The sequence below is a fragment of the Lepisma saccharinum genome, chromosome 26 (assembly GCF_977018435.1).
Source record: "Lepisma saccharinum chromosome 26, izLepSacc3.1, whole genome shotgun sequence".
NCBI lineage: Eukaryota > Metazoa > Arthropoda > Insecta > Zygentoma > Lepismatidae > Lepisma > Lepisma saccharinum.
Genome location: NC_139254.1, coordinates 9,751,318 through 9,771,588, shown reverse-complemented (window position 1 = coordinate 9,771,588; position 20,271 = coordinate 9,751,318). Strand labels below are relative to the sequence as shown.

At 37.0% G+C, this 20,271-nt stretch overlaps 1 protein-coding gene across 5 annotated transcripts in view; it reads left to right on the top strand.

Moving 5' to 3' along the window:
* The window catches only part of RhoGAP100F (Rho GTPase activating protein at 100F), an 858,958-nt gene that overhangs the window by 826,227 nt on the left and 12,460 nt on the right, over nt 1–20,271 (top strand). For 4 of the 5 annotated variants that reach the window (XM_083112157.1, XM_083112159.1, XM_083112161.1 and 1 more), the window contains 2 exons: nt 2,260–3,021; nt 15,255–15,439. In XM_083112157.1, coding sequence (XP_082968283.1) covers nt 2,260–3,021; nt 15,255–15,439 — 947 coding nt within the window. The remainder of the gene's footprint in view (nt 1–2,259; nt 3,022–15,254; nt 15,440–20,271) is intronic. The other variant, XM_083112158.1, reaches the window with a different exon arrangement.

The window sequence follows — 20,271 nt, the reverse complement described above, 5'->3', positions numbered from 1 at the left end:
ACAGCGCTCAGCATATCCCATGCCAGTCTTGCCTCAACCGCCGAGCTAATCACATCACAGACAGTGAGAAAATCGGCAGCATTGCAGCGGAACTATATTCTGCTCGTACGTTTGGGTCTATATATGTGAAAAGTTGCTGCAAAGTTAACCTGTCGCGGGGCTTAGTTCCTGTATTTTCCACTCCCATTTTTTCGAACATACGCAGTTCTTGCTTCGATTATTCTGTTCAGTGCTAACTAGCTGCATTTGATTTCTGTTGTTAACAATAAGAATAACAACTTTTCATTTCGTAACTTGAAATGAACTATGTCAATTTACGGGGGAGGGGGGGGGGTCGACGCGATCCGAACCCCTGTGCAATGTACTTCCGCCGGGTATCGAATCTGGGATCAGGATCCCGTGATTACGAGGCGACGACCTTACCACTACGCTGAAACGGAGGTCGTTACGAAATACGTGCCGCACTCTGTTATTATGCTCTGCACCCTCTCGCGCCCAATTTGACTTTGAGTTTGTATTTTAAGTCTACTTTATGCACAGATAGACTAATTGAGACTGGGCCTACGTTTAAAGTGGGATCCGAACTACTGTGTGCTTCCACCGGGTATCGAACCCGTGATACAAGGCCTTGATTACAAGGCCAACGCCCAGAGTCAACATTCTAGCGCTGCTGTGGTTCCAATGAAATTATGTGTAACATATGTGATTTTAGGTTGACGTTCATTTACCTTTCCGAACGTCCATGCAAAGCCGAAAGCAGATCAGCGGATTGAGTCCCATCGCCGCTGTTTTCTGATTTCGAAAAAAATATCATTCAGTATTTGGTTGTTGCGATATGAAGTGGGTCAATTTCTAAATTTCCTTTCGCTTAACTAATTTGCTTAATATATTTTTAAAGAAGCTACCATGACTGTTTTCATACTTTGTTTTTCTTCCATCCTGTGTGTTTTTAAGCAATGGATTTTTATGTATATTGGTTCAGAAGTTGTCAACAGCTTGTTTTGAGTTTTCTTTTAATTCTTGAAGCTCTTATTGGGTCAAATAAAGTGCACGAACATGGCGATGAACAACTTGCACGGTAATACCACAGGTAATACTCAGCATGGATCCCACTGTACAGTTCCCACTTTGCCCGCCAGGTGTCAGTTCGAACATTGTGCATCGCGCTAGGAACGGGTCTCCCTTATTACACAACACTAGAGCGACCTTGCGTTCTGACATCTGATTCCTACGTTGTTAGGTCAGGTCTATTAGGTTTGGTTCTACTAGCATAAATACACTCACAATTTATAATTCATTCTAAGATAACTAAATCTAGCTAACCTAATCTAACAACATAGGCATTTAGCCAAATAATAATCATTCTCCTATGACGTCGGAACTCTAGGGTTGTGCGATAAAGGAGACCGCCTCCGGAACGCGCAGACGCAAGGCGGACGATACGGAAGCAGAAGACAGGCGTCAACCAAACATTACCAATTTTTTGGTGGGGTAGGGGAATTAACTTTGTTCTTTTGTAATTTATTTTATTATTGGTATTATTATAGCATTTACAAGAAATAACTTGGTTATATGAAGTTTCATAGTTTTCCTCCAGAAATCCCTATTATGTCTGCTATTATCTGCATGTACCTCATTGGTTCTTTTTGCTGCCAGTGTTTAGAGCATACTTTTGTACATATTCAGAAAATAAATAGGCCTTTTTCTTTAAATATATGCTCAGTTTTATTCAAATACTTTTGTAATATTTTGGTTGTGGAAATTTCTTTCTAACTGATGAGCAATAATCCATAATAATTCTATTTTTGTTGCTGCACCACCTTAGATTAGTTTGATTCGTGTTATTTGCAGTTGTGTCAAGCCTAATCCAGATCATAAATTCATTGGAAAAAGAGATCATTAAAAACTTTTTATTAATATTATTAAATATTATTACCTTGGATTTCGTTTTGAACAGTTGTAATTAATATCAGTTTTGTATCTGTGAGGTTACAAGCAAAGAGGTGATATGATTTTTTACACATATTTAGGGAAGATAAAATCCTTAATAAAAGTGGAATGAAGTGCGAAAGTATTGAAAAAGCATAAGAGAATAATTCAAACATCATTAAATCATGAAGATAATTTTATTCCCAAAATATATCACTTGTGGTTTGTGTTTAGTAAACCTAACTGGTTTTACTTCAGATAATCACATAACATATGGTAGTTGAGTCCATGACAGTGTTATTAATAAATGTATTTTTTACCTCTGCACAGAGTTCCTCAAGTACAAAATGGACAAGTCCATGATCAGCTCAGGACAGCCTGGATCTGTAGGATTGGAACCTGGAGTAAGCGGTCTACTGTGGGTCCACTTGCTGGCTGGTAGAGGACTGAAGTCGACCACACGCTCGGAACATTACAGGGATCTGTACTGTGTACTGGAGTGTGATAGGGTTCACAAAGCAAGGACTGTTGTCAGGACGGGAGACCTCATATTTGACTGGGACGAAACATTCGAGTTGGACCTCATTAATAATCATGAGCTTGATTTCTTGATATACTCATGGGACCCTCAGTATCGCCACAAACTGTGCTACAAAGGATCCATACATTTAGTGTCCCTGCTAAGGGAATCCCCAATGCATCAACTTGCTCTTAAGATAGAACCACGAGGAACATTATACCTCAAGCTAAGATATACGGACCCACGTCAAACATTCCTACGGACACCCAATCCAAGAAAGAGTGCCCTGTTTGGTGTGGATCTGGAAACAGTGGTGGGGAGGGAAGGGGTTACTGGTGGGGTACCAGGTGGTGTGGCTACAAGTGTCACCGCAGCGACACCATCCCTTTCTGTGCCGATTCTTGTGAAACGTTGTGTCGAAGAAGTGGAAAGGAGAGGGTTAGACATTATCGGGCTCTACAGACTCTGTGGTTCGGCAACCAAGAAAAGAGCTCTCCGGGAAGCATTTGAAAGGAATCCTCGGACCGTGGACCTGTCACCAGACAATGTGCCAGATATCAATGTGATCACAGGTGAGCTAGATATAGACTGATTCTTTATGATGTTGTTATACTTGGTTCAATACAGGGTGCAATTTAGTGTGTGTAATTTTGACATAATTATGATACGCATGCATTTTCTTCACAATCAAATTCTATGCATGTCTATAAGCAAATGAATGAATTGATAACTTCCTCCATCTTCTGAGTAGAACATAACTCCTCTATGCAACATGAGCATCTCGCAGCATGGTCATCCAGTCTAAAAGGCCTAAGGGTTGGGGTCAGGCTACAGGATGCATGCAGATTCCTGGGGGAAGCGTAACAGCTTTTCTCCTGAGATTTTGGCCAGTTTATGTGACCGATGGCCACCCACCATCATAAGGGAATTGGGGAGCTACAAAAGCTACAAATGAGTAGTGTAACCCAGTCGTAACAATGACTGGGGGTTCGTCATGCTGACCACATGGCACTCCGTAACTGGTTGGATGATATCCCACCTCTGGTGAGGCATGTTAGAGTAAAGCCTGCAGTTGGTAGATAGGGTCCAGACCCTCAAGGGCTGTTGCACCATGGGTTATCATCATCATATGCAACATGAGCAGGGGGGGGGGATAATGGTGTGGGCCACGCCATCATAATTTGGGGGAATCTTTAAAATAGTATGAAATTCAGCATTGATATATAATATTCTAAAATATATGTAAGAGAAGTTTGGTAACACTTTCATATAGGTGTGACGGTTTTCTTACTTTTTACAGGAGAAAGTTCACCGGAAAATACCTACTTTCGTGCCCGGATTTGAAATTATGCTAATACCTCACAAACCATTGACGTTAGCCCACAAATCATTCACGTTAGCCCCACAAACCATTTTCCGAAAGGTTAGGTTAGGTTAGGCAAGCATAGTTAACATTTGTTGAACATGGCACACCCATGTTCAACAAATGCCAAAACTAAATACTAAGAGCTCTAAACCTGGCCCTGCTAATCTAACCACATATGCATTGTTAGACCTAAGTGGAATTGTTTAGAGCTCTTCGCATTTAGTTTTGGCATTTGTTGAATGGTGGAGGGGCATTCCACAAAAAGTGGTCCTCCTCCATGTAAATAACAAAATGAATTAATTTGGAAATTATTATTAATTTTAATTGCATTAAGGTTTAGATGTTTGTGAATGCATATAATTTACACATTTCACCAATAGAAGTAACTAGCATCTACAGCCTGTGTGCTTCTCAGACAAATGAAGTCGAAATTCACTATGTTTTTAAAGAAAAACACATGTGACGCACTTTTGTTAATGCTTTCATGCATTCAGCCTATGCCATTATACTCAAGTTCTTTTCTTTTGTTAGCAGACACGTAAAGTACTTCATAGTTATAAACTCATATTTGAGGCGTGTGCGACTTACTCACATTATGAATATTAAAAGTGTAATACAAAAATATATACACTATGAAGTACTTACGTTTCATGAGTATTAGTTTTGCGAAGAAACAACGTTTCGGGATCCTATTGTTTCCTTCTTCAGGTTTCCGTCTATGCCAGAATGATCATTACATAAAACATAACATAATTGCTGTGTTATGACCATAAATATATTATTTCTTGCGTAGAAATTTAGTGAAAAAATTGCACAAAGGTAAAGACATTGGTTATTGTTCATTCCTGAAGTGAATACTCTACCTTAATGGGATCTACTCTTTCTTCCTTGCTATAGGGCTAACCACGCCTGTTATGAAATCTCCCTACATTTCTGTATAATTACACAATATACATTGAAGCACATATTGCAATGGGACACAGAATCATGCAGATCTAGGCAAAGCTGACAGTGATCCACCATTTCTCAAAGTATGCTCTCCAACGTAGCTGGTATAATCTCAGGAACTGTAGCTGTAATCTTTTGTTGATCTTCAACTCTTACACCTTGGACTTGATAAACACCCAGACAAAAAAGTCTAAGGGAGTCAGATTGGGTGAGCAGGCATGGATCCACGGGGAGGGTGATAGGGCGATCGCACCTCCCAACTGCCACATTTTTTCATGTATTATTATGCCTAATATTTTGCGAGATTCAAGTGTTCTGTCATTTATCATCAACTTTAATAAGCTTGAGAATATTTTTTGAGGTGATTTAAACTCGCCTTTTGATCATGATAGGCTTAGAGTGGAAATTGCTCTTGGGAGTGGGGCTAGTTGTATGGAGGCTCCTATGGTTTGACATGGTGGCAATGACACCGCTCAGATAATGCTTTGTGAAAATGTTGCTAGCTGAGGGGATTCCATCCATCTGCAACCCCATCACTTTGGGCACTGACCTACCTCGAATACACCGGCTTCATCCAACCTCCGTCCAGTTTGCTGTCACTCTAACGTCTCTCTCCACGTCTCCTGAAGAAGTGCAATACATCCTATCTTCAATGCCTCAAAATTGCACCAATGGTCCTGATGAGATCCCTTCTATTTTCCTAAAAAATGCTGCTTCTTCTCTCACTATTCCCTTCTCTATCTTATTAAACAGATGCTTCAATGAGGGTACATTTCCAGATTCATGAAAAAATGATAACTTGGTACCATTATATAAATCTGGAGACAAGTGTGCTGTTTCTTCTTATAGTCCTATTTCCCTTCTTTCACCACTTTCTATTGCCTGTGAAAAAATAATAAAGGACCGACTTACAAATTTACCTCTCCATATATAAATACAGCACAGCATTGCTTCTTACAAGGCAGCTCCTGCTTAACCAACTTAAGCATTTTATTATCTGACGCTATCAACTCTATAACTGAAAACTCTTAATTGGATGTAATATATCTGGATTTTTCGAAAGCTTTTGACTCTATAAACCACAATTTCCTGCTTCATAAATTATTCCATCGTTTCAATATTCATGGAAACTGTCTCTCTCTGCTCAAGCACTACTCCAAAACAGACAACAAAAAGTTGTTCTTTCCGGAATCTCTTCTTATCAAGCTGTACTTCTGGTGTACTTTAAGGCAGTGTTCTTGGACCTCTTCTCTTCATCCTGTACCTTGATGACCTTCTAGAATATCTTTCAGATTCATGCAAAAACCTTCTCTTGTTCGCTGACGATTGCAAAATATATAGTAAAATCTCCAATTTCAGTGACATGACACTTCTGCAAAAGAATTTAGATTATCTTCTAAAGTGGTGTGAATTGTGGAACTTAAAACTCAACCCTCAAAAATGTACCATGATGACCTTCTCCTTAAAGAAAAATACATTTAATACTAAATATTTCATAAAAAATAATTGTGTTCAAAGAGTTGCCACACAAAAGGACCTGGGCATCATATTTGACGAGAAACTTTCCTTTTCTGAGCACATCTCTGCAGTCGCAAAGGGGTCCAATGCGTATGCTGGGTCTTCCCTATCATTTTACGGAAATAAACAACTTGACTGCCCTCAGCACCTTTTACAAATCTTTTGTGTCACCTAAAATTGAATACTGTTCTCCGATCTGGTCTATGGCATGCCCCTCAAACAGATAGACTAAATTCAATCCTAAATTTCTTCCTGGCCATTGTTCGACACCAAATTCCATCCACAAAACACTTGCAAAAGTCCATCCTCCTGCAAATGTTAAATATCCAAACTCCTCAAGAGAGACATAGACTGGCTGACCATATATTTCTACATAAAATAGTGAATGGCAACATCAGAAGTGACCGCCTTCTTCAGGAAATTCACTTGTGTGTGCCTGCCCGCTCAACAAGAAGCACTTAACTTTTTGCTTCTCAGAAGCCGAGATTGTGCCTCATCCAGCACTCTCTGTTCCATAGACTTACCTTACCTTACCAACCGGCGCTACAGCTCCTGTCAGGCCATGGCCTCCTCCACTATGTCCCTCCATTTCTGCCTGTCCTGGCATTTCTGTTTCCATCTTGTTACTCCTATCTTGTTTAGGTCCGTGCATACTTCTTCCTTCCATCTGCTTCTAGGTCCTCCTTTCCTTTTAGTTGAATATAGCTTACTCTCTATTATTCTTCTCGGCATGGCATCTTTTGGTAGGCGATATACATGTCCTATCCAGCTGATTCTCCTGGCTTTGATAAAGCAAACTATATTTTTTTGTTTTATTAGTTCCTCCAGTTCGTGGTTGTATTTTATTCTCCATCCTGTTTCTTCTCTAGTTGGTCCAAATATTTTTCTTAATATTGCTCTTTCAAATACCATTAGCCTTCTTTCTGTATCTTTGGTCAACGTCCAAGTTTCGGCTCCATATGTTACTAGTGGCCTGATTAATGTATTGTATATTTTCATTTTTGTTGTTCTTGTTATTATTTTACTTTTCAGCAGATTTCTATTTGCATAATATGCTCTATTTCCTGCTCTAATCCTTCCTTCCACGGATCTTCCTATTTATTTATTTCATTTATTTGATTTACCAGGTATTTGAATTCATGTACTACCTCGAACTTCTTATTACCTATCTCTATTTCTTTTCTTCTTTCTAGTTTTTGTGCTATTTTCATATATTTTGTTTTATTTATGTTTACTTCTAAGCCCATTTCCTTCATATAGTTCTCCATGTCGTTAAATACTTGTATTAGCTTATTCATAGATCTTGCAATGATTGCTATATCATCTGCATAAGCGCAGATTTGTGAGCTTTTATTAAAGATGGTACCTCTTTGGTCAATCTGTTTTATAGCATCATTCAATGCTATATTAAATAGTGTAGTCGACAATCTGTCCCCTTGTTTTACACCTTTGTCAAATGTAAACTCTTCACTGAGTTGTCCTTTTACTTTTACTCTTGCTGAGGTGTCCATCAGAGTCATCTGTACAAGTTGTCTTAATTTTTTGGGTATACCAATTCTTTCCATTGCTTTAATTAGTTCTTCTCTTTGTACACTATCAAAGGCCTGTTTAAAATCTACAAATAGCATATGTAGTTCGCTCCCATGTTCATAATGTTTCTCTAATATTTGTCTAATTACAAATATTTGGTTTATGGTGCTCTTATTTTCCCGGAATCCTGCTTGATACTCTCCATGGATGGGTTCAATTATTTCCTGTATCCTTTTATTTAATATGCTCGAGAATATTTTATATCCAACATTTAACAATGTTATTCCTCTATAATTGCTACAGTTGTATTTGTCTCCTTTCTTATAAATGGCACATATAATTCCTTGTCTCCATTCGTCCGGTAGTTCCTCCTTTCTCCATATTTTACTAATCAGCTCGTGTATTTTCTGGTATAGTTGTGTGCCTCCATGTTTAATCGTTTCGGCTACCATATTATCAATTCCTGGTGCTTTGTTATTTTTCAATCTCCTGATTGCTTTTGTTACTTCATCTAACGTTGGTGGTTCTATTGTTTCTTCTTCCTCTTCTTCTGTTTCCCGTTCTGTATTTCCGGCTTCTATTCCATTTTCTCTTCTTGACAGTTTTTCTTTGAAATTTTCTGCCCACCGTTTTCTGATCTGACTTTCTTCATACATCATTTCTCCATTTTTATCTTTACATCCTTCAATTTCTGGTTTATATTCTTTTGTAAGACTGAACATGGCTTGATAGAATTTTCTTCTCTCATTTTTTTTATCTAGTTCCTCTACTTCCACTAATCTTTGTTTTAAATATTGTCTTTTCTTTTGGGTACATATTCTTTTAGCGGCTCTTCTTAATTCTGTGTATCTTGCACAGTTGCTTCTAGTTTCTCTCTGTAACTTCTTATTTCTTGCTTCATTCTTCTTCTGGATGGCCTCTTCGCATTCTTCATCAAACCATGGTTTTCCATATTCTCTTTTCTTTTCTCCTATTTTCTCTTCAGCTGTTTTTAGTATTATTGATTTTATATTTTTCCATTCTTCATTACTATTCCTCTCTTCTATCTCTTCTGTTTGCTCAGTAATTTTTTCATTAATGGTGGCTCTAAAGGTTTCACACATCTCTCTATCTTTAAATTTCTCTGTGTCCCATCTTTTTCCTAGCATTCTTTGTTTTCTTCTGTCCACTTTAACAATTTTTAATCTTATTTTTGCTCGCACCATGTAGTGATCCGAATCGATGTTACGTCTCCTCTCAGGCTCCTGACATCTATTATCGATGACCTATATCTTTTATTGGTGAGAACATGGTCAATTTGGTTTACTTCTTGGGTTCCTGGAATCTTCCAAGTTCCTAAATGAATATTTTTATGAGGGAAAGTGGTACTACTTATTATCAAATTATTTCTTAAAGCAAATTGTATTAGATATGCTCCATTTTCATTACTTATGTTGTGGAGAGTATGTTCTCTGCTAGCCTTATATGTGGCTTCCTCCTTCCCAATTTTAGCATTAAAATCACCAATAATTAAAATCTGGTCATTTTTTGATATTTTCTCATATGTACTTTCTAATAATTCATAAAATCTCTCTTTTTCTCTATCTTCTTTTTCTTCAGTTGGTGCATGTATTGACAGCAGAGTTAGATTTCTAAACTTTCCTTTTATTCTCAATCTACAGATTCTCTCATTTATTGTTTCTATCTCCAATATTTTCTTGCTGGTTTCTTTCTGAATCATAAAACCAGTTCCAAATAATCCAGTTCTTTCTCTGGTTCCACTATATATCATGGTAAACTCTGGTTTTCTTATAATTCCACTTCCCTGCCACCTTATCTCCTGTAATGCCATTAGGTCTCTCTTATATTTCATCATTTCTTGTGCCATTTCCATCATCTTTCCTGCTTGTAGCATAGTTTGAGTATTCCATGTTCCAATCCTTATCTCGTAGTCCTTTAAAAGTTTGCCAGGTTCATTTCCTTTATATCTTCCTTTCCGAGGCATAGTGTTTGGTTTCTGAACCATTTTTTGTTTTATGGGGCCGGGTTGTTAGCCCTGCGCCCAACCCCCAACCTGGAGGGCCAGGTAATTTTCTGTTGGGGTGTTCTACCCCTAGCCTTTGCCAGTCCCCTGGCTCCTGCAAGGCAGCAGTGCTGATTTTGGTCCGCCCTGGCTATGCCAGTACTATATATATCTATATAGCATTCCCCTATCTGCCACCTGGGGAGGCACCCGGTTGGAGATCAGCAACTCCTGTCCGGGCTGTTCCATAGACTGCCCAGTGAATATAATAATCTAGGACGCCAAATAGGCATTTTTGAAAATCTGGACCATTTTAGAAGAAAGTTAACTAAAATTATGTAAGTCTCTTAACCACATGTAATTTTTCTGTTATTATTTTTGTTGTATTATGTTATTATTTTTGTCCTTATGTTCTATAAAATGTTTCCAATGTAAAATGGCTAACGATGTATTTGGAATCTTCTATTAAAAAAAAAAAAGTTCCAAAGCACTCTGCAAGATGCCTCAAAAGGGGACCAAACCGAACCCACTGCAGAGAATGTTTTTTTAATTATTTTTTTTTGTTTATTTATATTACTCCTCATACTTTGTCTTTCAGTTTACTGTAACACTGGGAGGAATTATGATAATAACAACATACAATATTCCAACCCTGGATGTATATTTTTGCACAAAAAGAAAGGAAAAATTAATCTGGAACGTAGTTGATTCCTGCTAACAGAGACATATATTATTTATGTAAAACGGTGCAAGTGTAGGATAGAATTGATTCTCGGTGAGGTGAGGTTCCCAACTGATAGTTGCCCCTCCCGCAGGGTTGACAAAGTAATTTACTTGTTAAGTTTTTACGTAAATTATGCATAATTTACTTCATGTAGAAAAACAGTTTTTTACACAGATGTAAAAAAATTAACTTTATTTCGTAAATTAGCAGTATAAAACTACTTTAATTATATTACATTTTAAATATTTTCTTACAAATTTCAGCCCGAAATCATTATTTTCTGAAAATTGTTTATTCACCCACCTCATGTCCTCACCCTCACTAACAGATTTTAAAAAATAGAAATGTTCTTTCACATATTTTTTAAAAATTGAGAAACCTGTTGATATATGTGTCCTGCACTAGTACATGTATTTATAACATAACACAACAATTTATTTGGATTGGATTTCAAAGTTGTAGTAACATCTTCAAATTCCTTTTGCATGTATATATATAACTGAAAAAAAGTACCTGTTGATTGTTAATTGTTATATGTTATAATGAAAAAGAAACTGTTGATTGATTTTCATTGAAAAAAAAATGTTATGTGCTTTAAATGTTTAGAATTCTCACTCTCACACATCCTTAACCAGACTAATATTCATCAGTGGTATGGTCTTGTAACTTCAGTGTGTAATATATTCGAAGCTGTTTCAGTGGACCGTTCAAAGCTGAGACAGTTTCTTGTGATATTAAGGACAAGGCAAGGCTACACGCACGTAATCGCAATTGCATTGGCTAATTATGATGTGAATATTGCAGTTATTAAAATTTCAAAATAAGAGCACATACAAATTCGAAAGGAAAGTTTTTTAAAGCCTTTTTTTTCTTACACTGCCAATAGCCACACTTAACAATAACCATTGCAAATCCAAGTTTTATAAACATGTTTATGTTTGATTCTAGTTTTTGACATTTTATATGTATTTTATGCATTTTTTTCACATAATTTACATGTCCTGCAGAAACACTTTTTTACGCATAATTTCACAACCCTGCCCTCCCAACTGTAACTTCTGGATATGTCACCAGCAGGTGGCTGAAAGCAATGGCACTGAGAATGTAAATTTTTGTATGTCCAATTTTTCATTTTTTTCAGGAGAGCCCTTTAAAGTTTGACATGATATATTTATTAGACCATTGTTCCGATTGTGCTGAAAGTTTGTGCCATTGCAATGGCTGATATATTGAAGCCTCTCCAAAAATAAGTAGTTGTTTGGTTAGGTATTTATGCTGTACTTCATTATTGAAATTTCAGATAGAACAATTGCATGCAACACTAATTTTGATTTGAGAGTGAAAGTGTTCTATCTCCCAGATATAACACTGCATTCTGTAAACAAGATGGAGATGAAACAATTTCATTATAAATTTGTCATTTGGTAGCAAAGTAAAATAAATAATTCATATTTTGGGAAATCAATCAACTAATTTGAATCCACTATTATTCACTACCATTGGTAAAAATCTCCCACAAGTGACTGAGGTTAGAATGCAAGTAGTTTATCGCATACTCGGATGGCGTTTGTAGTTGGTTTAGGAAATTGTCGTAAGGTTTCATTGGCTGTTGAAGTTTGAACTCTCGTAGCTGTTGCCAAATTCTGCACATGGACCAAGAAGACTCTTAATAATATATCAATATTGGTGTATGTAGGCATCAGACGAAAGCAGAGATGAAACAACTGCATCGTAAATAGACTGCAGCCAATATATCTCTATTTGTTTACAATTTGGAGATAGAACATTTCCATTTCCCTACTGAAAATTCTGTCTACTGTTTTCAGTAGATCAATGGGTGTTCTGAAACATCTACTGTTTTCAGTAAATGAACTGTAATGTTACTGTCTTCTTCTGTTTTTAGTAGGCTATGTTTTCAGTAGCTGAACTGTACTGTTAATGTTTTCTACTGTTTTTGGTAGTCCAACTGTTTCCTCTATCTTAAGTAGTTGAACTGTACTCTTAACATTTTCAGTAATATAATTGTACAACTAACATATTTTATCGAGTTCATTATTTTGCTGTCTGAAAACAGTACTCTTGTCGGTAATGAAAATTTTCTTTAACGATGGAAGCGGCCCCGGCGTCCACCCAGCATCGAATGACATGGGTACCTGGGGGAAACCCTGGGGGGTAAAGGTGGTCAGGGGCCTGATGCTGATCACATCACCCCCACTCACGACCAGATCAAGTTAGTGTGTGGCGTTACCCCCACACCCCCTATACGCCTTCATGGCGTGGTGCTATGCACAGGGGAACACTTTAACTTTTTTTTATATATACAACTGAAAATGCAATAGAAAAATTGTATAAACAACTAAAATAATTGTATGGTAAAGCATCTGGAACTTGCTACTTAGGAATGCTTTCACACAACAAAGAAATCAAATAAAGTGAACATGTTTTTAAGTGTGTAGCTTCATGCACTTGTAGAAAATTGAAAAGCATACTCTTTTATACGTAAGCTGACATATTGTTCTTCCTATATTCTCACGAAAACAGCAAAAAAATAGTTTAAATTAAGACCTGACCCTCAATGCTTGAAGAATCAAAACAATCAAACACTGTTGACTATGTTGATCAAAAACTGGATTTTTTCTGCAATTGCATTACACAGATATAATAATAACCATGGAAATTCCATGCTGAAAAAAAGATCAACTTATATGATCATGTATTCAAACTGCTAGCTACTTCAAGGTTGAGTTATTTCTTAAGAAAGAATTGTAGTAACTTATTCATTAAGATATATCTGACTTGAGTAGTATTCATTAGAAAACAGTAGAAATTCAGTTCATGTACTATTTATCCAATTCACTTAAAAATCACTGAAATATGGTGTCAAGAATTAATTCTTGGAGTCAATAAATTATTTTATAATATATTGTAGCAAGTATTATGCATTATTATTTCCATTCTTTTTTTCAGTACAGTAGCCTTACTGCACAGTACAGTAGTCCTACTGTAGAGTACAGTAGCTGTACAGTAGATCTACAGTAGGATTTCAGTACATTTCACAGTACACAGTAGAAGACATTTGAAAACAGTAGAATTTGTCTACTGAAAACAATAGAAATTTTCAGCAGGGTTCTCAATGGATGATATTTTACCAGGTGTGTTGGTTAAAAATTCTTAATTGATCCGAAAGAAAACAAGTGTATCTGGGGAGAAAGGTAACTAATGCTTTATTCAAAGTATGCACCATCGCTAGCTATACATTGTGCCCATCTGTCCGGCAAATTGTGGATGCCCTTCCAGAAAAATCGTTCACATTTTGAGGTGATCCAGCCAGCGAGCCATTGTTCGACATCTTCGTAATTGTTGAAGTGTTGCTGGGAAAGTGAGTGAGACATCGATGAAAACAAGTGGTAGTCCGAAGGGACTAAGTCTGGTGAGTATGGTGGGTGGGTCAAGAATTCCCAGCCAAATGCAGAAATGGTGTCTCTGACGCCTTTCGCTGCGTGTGATGAGGCGTTGTCATCCTGCAGAATCACTTTTCCGTGTCTTGTCGCCCAATCAGGGTGCTTTTCGATTAATGCATGGTTCAAATTGATGAGTTGTTGATGGTAGTGAACGGCATTCACTGTTTCACCTGGTGTCAGAAGCTCATGGTACACCACACCATTCTGATCCCACAAAATGCACAGCATTGTTTTCCTTCCGAAGCGATTCGGTTTTACGGTGGATGTTGAATGTTGTCCTGGGTCAACCCATGACTTTTTTCATTTTGGGTTCTCGAAGTAGATCCATTTTTCGTCCCCAGTCACTATTCATACCGAGAAAGCAACACTTCACACACCGTTTTTCGCTTATCCATTTGTCTGTCGTTCAGATGATGTGCGACCCATTTTCCTGCCTTCTGGATCTTTCCCATGGCATGAAGACGATCAGATATGGTTTGGCGACCAACATTTAACTTCTCTGCCAGTTGTTGTTGCATTTGCGTATTGTCTTCGTCCAACAGTGCTTGCAATTCGGCATCTTGGAATTTTTTCGGCTGGTCCTGGGCGATCTTTGTCTTTCAAATCGAAATCACCACTTTTGAATCGTCGAAACCAACGCACACACGCGTCTTGCGTTAGGACATTGTCACCGTACGTTTCCATAAGGATACGATGGCTTTCACTCGCGTTTTTCTTTTGATTGAACAAGAAAAGCAGGACGTGCAACACATGCTCCTTATTTGGTTTGAAGGTCAACATGTTTCCCACACAAACCCAATATCACGATCACTCGCACTCGGTTGCACATCCATGGCGTTTTGACAGGTACTGTCCTGGCAACACACTGACGTAACAGTTGAGACTGTGCACCAACCCTTGCTTCCAGCGATGAAATTAAGAATTATTAACCAGCACACCTGGTATTCCACGTAGATGGCCACAAGCAATAGGTGTTCTTTCTTCCACTTTTCTTCACTAGCAAAATAAATGTATTGCATCATGTTATCGCTAAACTGTATAGTGACTCTGTATTTACATGCTTTTAAAATCATTGTAGCTATTAATTTCATTGCATATAAGGGCAATTATGTTAAGAAATACTGTAAGAATTGAACCATTAAATTCAGGTAATCTAGGAATTTTTTTACAATTTACCTCTCATTTTTAAGTAGATTCTAGTACAGTTATACATGTTGTTAACTCAGTAAAATAAATGAATGTTTTACTACTTGCAGGTGTTTTGAAGGACTACCTTCGTGAACTGCCAGAACCTTTATTCACTAAGTGTTTGTACCAAATGCTTGTGGATGCACTGAGCGTGTGCCTCCCAGATGACCCAGAAGGGAACGCCAAGCTCATGTTCTCCATCCTTGATTGCTTGCCAAAAGTTAACAGGGTAAGAAGCCTTCATTCGAAGTTTGTAAGTCTTATCTACATTTTTATAGTATTGGTCTGTGTCTGTGATTGTTTTTATGGTGTGTAAGTTAAGGGGAAATTGACTCAGAGTTATCATGTGTTTATAGTGCTTTTGTGACTCATGATCTCATCACTAAAAGGTCAAGGGTTTGAGTCCCACCCTGAGAATGAATGTTTCTTTGTGAGCGTATCTTTATTACTTGTATCTAATCATTATTCATCTGCATCCATTGGTGTATCCTGAAAAGTTGACCTGGTTTACCGCAACAATTCTTATTTCTTGTACATATTTATTAGCAGTTGTCGGAAGTAGTGTGCTACTTGTAGTGTCGCTACTGTAGCGAGCTACATAATTTGTAGCTGTAGCGGCAGTACATTTTGAAAATTGTAGCTGTAGCTAAGCTACAAAATTCTTGTAGTTGTAGCAAAAATTTCACTACAGCTACGTTTCTACTCAGCATTTTGAGGTCAGAAGGGTGCAAAGAGAATGCTCAGTGGCGTACATAAGCCAGTCTTTAAATTTTTTAAATAATGTACGTATATTCGGGTTTAAAAGCATGATATATACCATGTTTCAAAATGATTCGAACGATCAAAACACGTTGCATGAGCAATACAACATAATTGCCGATAGAATATCCCATGAAATACATTCGAACACATTCTTAAGTTGTTTTTTTTTTTTTTTTTTTTAACAGTCCCAGTAGTTCTAAATTCTGCCGCCAGGTGCCAGGCCTACCATTTGTAAAATGGTTCAGTTTCGTATATGATTTCGTAAAGATCCAGCAGCAAAGAACTCCATCGCGGTGCAAACCAGATGAGAACATACTAAACATTCTGAAACATGACTGGATGGAGCTAGATTACCGTATTGACGTGTGCAGAGGAATGAAGGATACTCACATTGAGCATTTGTGAGTTAACTTCGCGATAACCATTGGCACTTAAACTTGGACAGTTACATTACACATGTGTGAAATTGTATCTTATTTTGACAATTTATGAATAAAATACAACTAGTTGAAATCGTTCAAATCATTTTGAAACAACCTTCATAATGAGTGATTTCCCATACATTAACGCTAAATGTATAAAAAAAATACACGAAAAAAAGTTGGTTTACCAACTTTATTACCAACCAACGCGGTAACGTGGAGAATGCACATGCACTATCTGCATCCTTAGTGACACAAAATAAGAGATACATGAGTTGCCTCCATCAAGCATTTATAATAGGAGTACAATTTTTAAGCCATGTACAGTCGGGAGAGAATCGCCATTGTTTTGGAATAATTACAACAGATCCTAAAATTTATATAATGTGTATTCCCTTGTGCAGACAATCCATGTAACAATTCCAATCAAGAGACAGTACACGATGCAAGCTTGCATTGCAGGATAGGTTGTAAGTTGTAGAAATTTCCAACTGTTCTTCTTTTGGGCCTCCTCGATGGTGCAGTGGTAGCGTCGTCGCCTTGTAATCAAGAGGTCCCGGGTTCGATACCCGGTGAAGGCACAAGTGGTTCGGATCCCACTTTAAACTGTAGGTCCAGTCCCGATTAGCCTTAATGTGCATAAAGTGGACTTAAAACAACAAATCAATCCAATCCAACTGTTCTTTTAAGAAGTCTCTAATATTGGCATATTTTCTCCTGAGAGCACAAGCAAATTTATTTATGTATTTATTAAATAATTGTCGTCAATAGAGATAAAACCTCCAATTACAGAAGGCAGATAATTATATACATTCGGTTTATACACATACAGATACAATTAGCATACATACAAACATATCTGATACTACAAGGAATCAATTAAATATCAGAAAAGATAAGATTGACTAATCGGGATCTTTCACTTGTCATCAGGGGCAGCGCCAGGGGGTGCTTACGCACCCCTTAATTTTTTCCACACCCCCTTCAGCACCCCCTATGTTCAACTGAAAACACTAACTCTTAGAGTGTCATATTATGTCATGTCCTCATATTGAGCACAGAATGTTAGATACTGAAGTAAGACCGTTATTATTGTATGTGACAAGGAAGCACTGAAAGAGATGCCGATGTACGAGTACATACTTTCCTGTACTGGTGGCAACCTCAATAAAGATCAGCGGCCCATTTTTTTTCTTTTGTCGTCAGCATTGTCGGTATGATTTTTTCTTTTGTTTCTTCAAGTGGTATGTTTGTGGTTTTCGATAATTGCCTATAGCTTAATGTGAGTTTTTTTCTTTTATTTCTTGCACTGTTGATAAACAGTTTATTTTCCACGTGCTTGTTCTTCCTCACACTGGAGCAAAAATTTCAACTGCTTTCAAGGTATCACCAAGCCGTGTTCGGGAAATTTTTTAATGCGAGTTGTAACATGAAGGGTAGTTTTCTTGTTAATACATTCTATGTATTTGTTCCACGTAACATGTCTAGTAAAAGTACGATTTCAGGCTTTTTTAAAAGCTGTAAGGAAGAGGCCCAATGTTCACTAAGAAATTTTACAGTTCGTTGTTGGTTATAGTGCGGCAGAAGGGATTTTAACGAAGTCGAAGTTGCGGTGGACTTCTCGTTTTGTCCTGAAGTGGCAGGCGGAAGGTACAATGTACTATGTATTTTGTACCTCCATTGGTTACATTGAAAAGTTCAAATATTTTGTTTTTAAAGGCAAGGATAGCTTTATTTTGTATTTCAGTACATAGTTTAATAGGACTGCAACGTGCATCTGAATGTTTACACTGTATGACCACTTTCTTGGAGTATAAGACTTAATGCACATCATCATGGATATCCAGGGGGAGAACAAGGGGACACAGCCTCCCTGGAAGATGAATGTCAATCAAAAGTTATATATTTCACAAATATAGTTTCATTTCAGTGAGTAATTTACGTTAATCAGTTGCCCCCCCCCCCCACTTTTTGCTATTTTTGCTCCTGCACAATGCTAAACCTTATCTACCAAGGGAAGCAAACTGTCCTTGCCCCCCCCCCAATTTTGGCACCTTGCTCTCCCAGTTTTGAAAGGTTGTTTGCATATTTTTAATGCATCGCACCCCCTAAATTTCTTTCCGCACCCCTAGATGATTAATCCTGGCACCGCTGCTGCTTGTCATTCACCATACAGGAATATAAACATATGTAATAATTACGTATATTGAATATACATGTGTAATTGTAGAAGATACTAGAATATAAAATATTCATACCTTAATGAATACAATGTATGTGTAATTATAAATCTAAGTTTGAATTGCAATGAGACATCTCGAGAGTGGTTAATTGTACTGCATATTATACAAATTGTGCATTCCACTTATGGACTATTCGATATTTCTGAGTATATTAAGCTCTCAAACTATGTGCAAATGTTGTTTTTAAGTAGTATTAATGTTAATATCTGCTTAAAAATAGCAGGTCAATCCATTTCAGGCTATCTCTGTCCTGATCAGATAGGTTTAAGGCGAAGAACAATTATGCACCAGATGTGCATTTATTTCAATATTGTTGTATTGGGCACTGCTATTTAAAAAAGGGATTAGTATGCAAGAGAGTATGAATTTCTCTCCATGTTACAAGTGGAAACTGTTTTTTCAAGTTGATTAGTAAGCTAGACACGATGTTTGAAAAATATGATTAATAAGTATTTACAGAATCCCATGTATTCCTTATGAGAAATCAACTTCAACTTCAAGGTACGGCTAATCAAATGGGAGTTTTGACTTTTCCTACTACTATGACATATTATTTTCCTGTAGTTTACGGTTATTACAAGCATAAGAAAACAGTTTTTCGTTGTGACGTTTCAGAACACACTCTCCCTTCATCAGACATGTATTTTCATTTTGACTAAAGATAGAGTTATAACAATGGCTAGCAATGGCTGGAATAAATTAAATAATGAAAATGGTAACATAGATCCAGTATGGAGTTTTCTTTTTCACAAATGGAGTAAGGCACCATCTTTAAGATTTAATATAACAGAAAACATCAAGAGACTTTGTGAAAACAATGATGACTTTGAATTACCTGATGATATTTGGGATTCATAATTTTAAATGAAAAATAATGTGATAAAAAGAAATTATCTCATATAAAAATAAAACAGACTGCTTTTTTTCACAGTTAGGTTCCTATATTACAACAATGTAACATTGACAACATCCATTATATAATGGATTCTTTTTGTTTTAAAAAATTGCTAATCATTGTTATAACTGTATATTTAGTCAAAATGAAAATAAATGTCTGATGAAGGGAGCATGTGTTCTCCTGAAACATCACAATGAAAAACTGTTTTCTTAATCTTGTAACTACATAAAATTAATGTACAATGCAAGCAATCCGTACATACAAGAAAAACTATTACTATGACATAGTTCAACATGTCCTTTTTCCATCCATGTGCTTTTCTACGTCATTCGCAGGGGCATGCCGTGACCTTTCGTGATAGGCAACCAATGGGTTAATTTTTCGTTTCAGTTAATTATAACAATTTCAAATATAATATAGGCCTACACACATCCCTACTTACAATAATGTGCATAATGGTGAAGTATTGGGCTTGAGTGTGTGAAGTGCATACATACCGTAAAATCAAATCTTCGCTGCACGGTTTATAAAGAAGAAAAACAGCCTCTCGCTATAAACTTGTAAATTTCAACCATGAAGAAAATAATGATTTACTTGATATTTGAGAGCAACTGTAAATTAAATTACGTTCTTTTTTAACCCTGAAAATAATAAACATCCTATTAGCATAAAGTTTCGATCTTAAATAAACGGACGGGTTTCGGTTTCTTACTTGGCTAGAATTATGAATCATGACTTGTCTTCAGTTGGATGCAAGCGC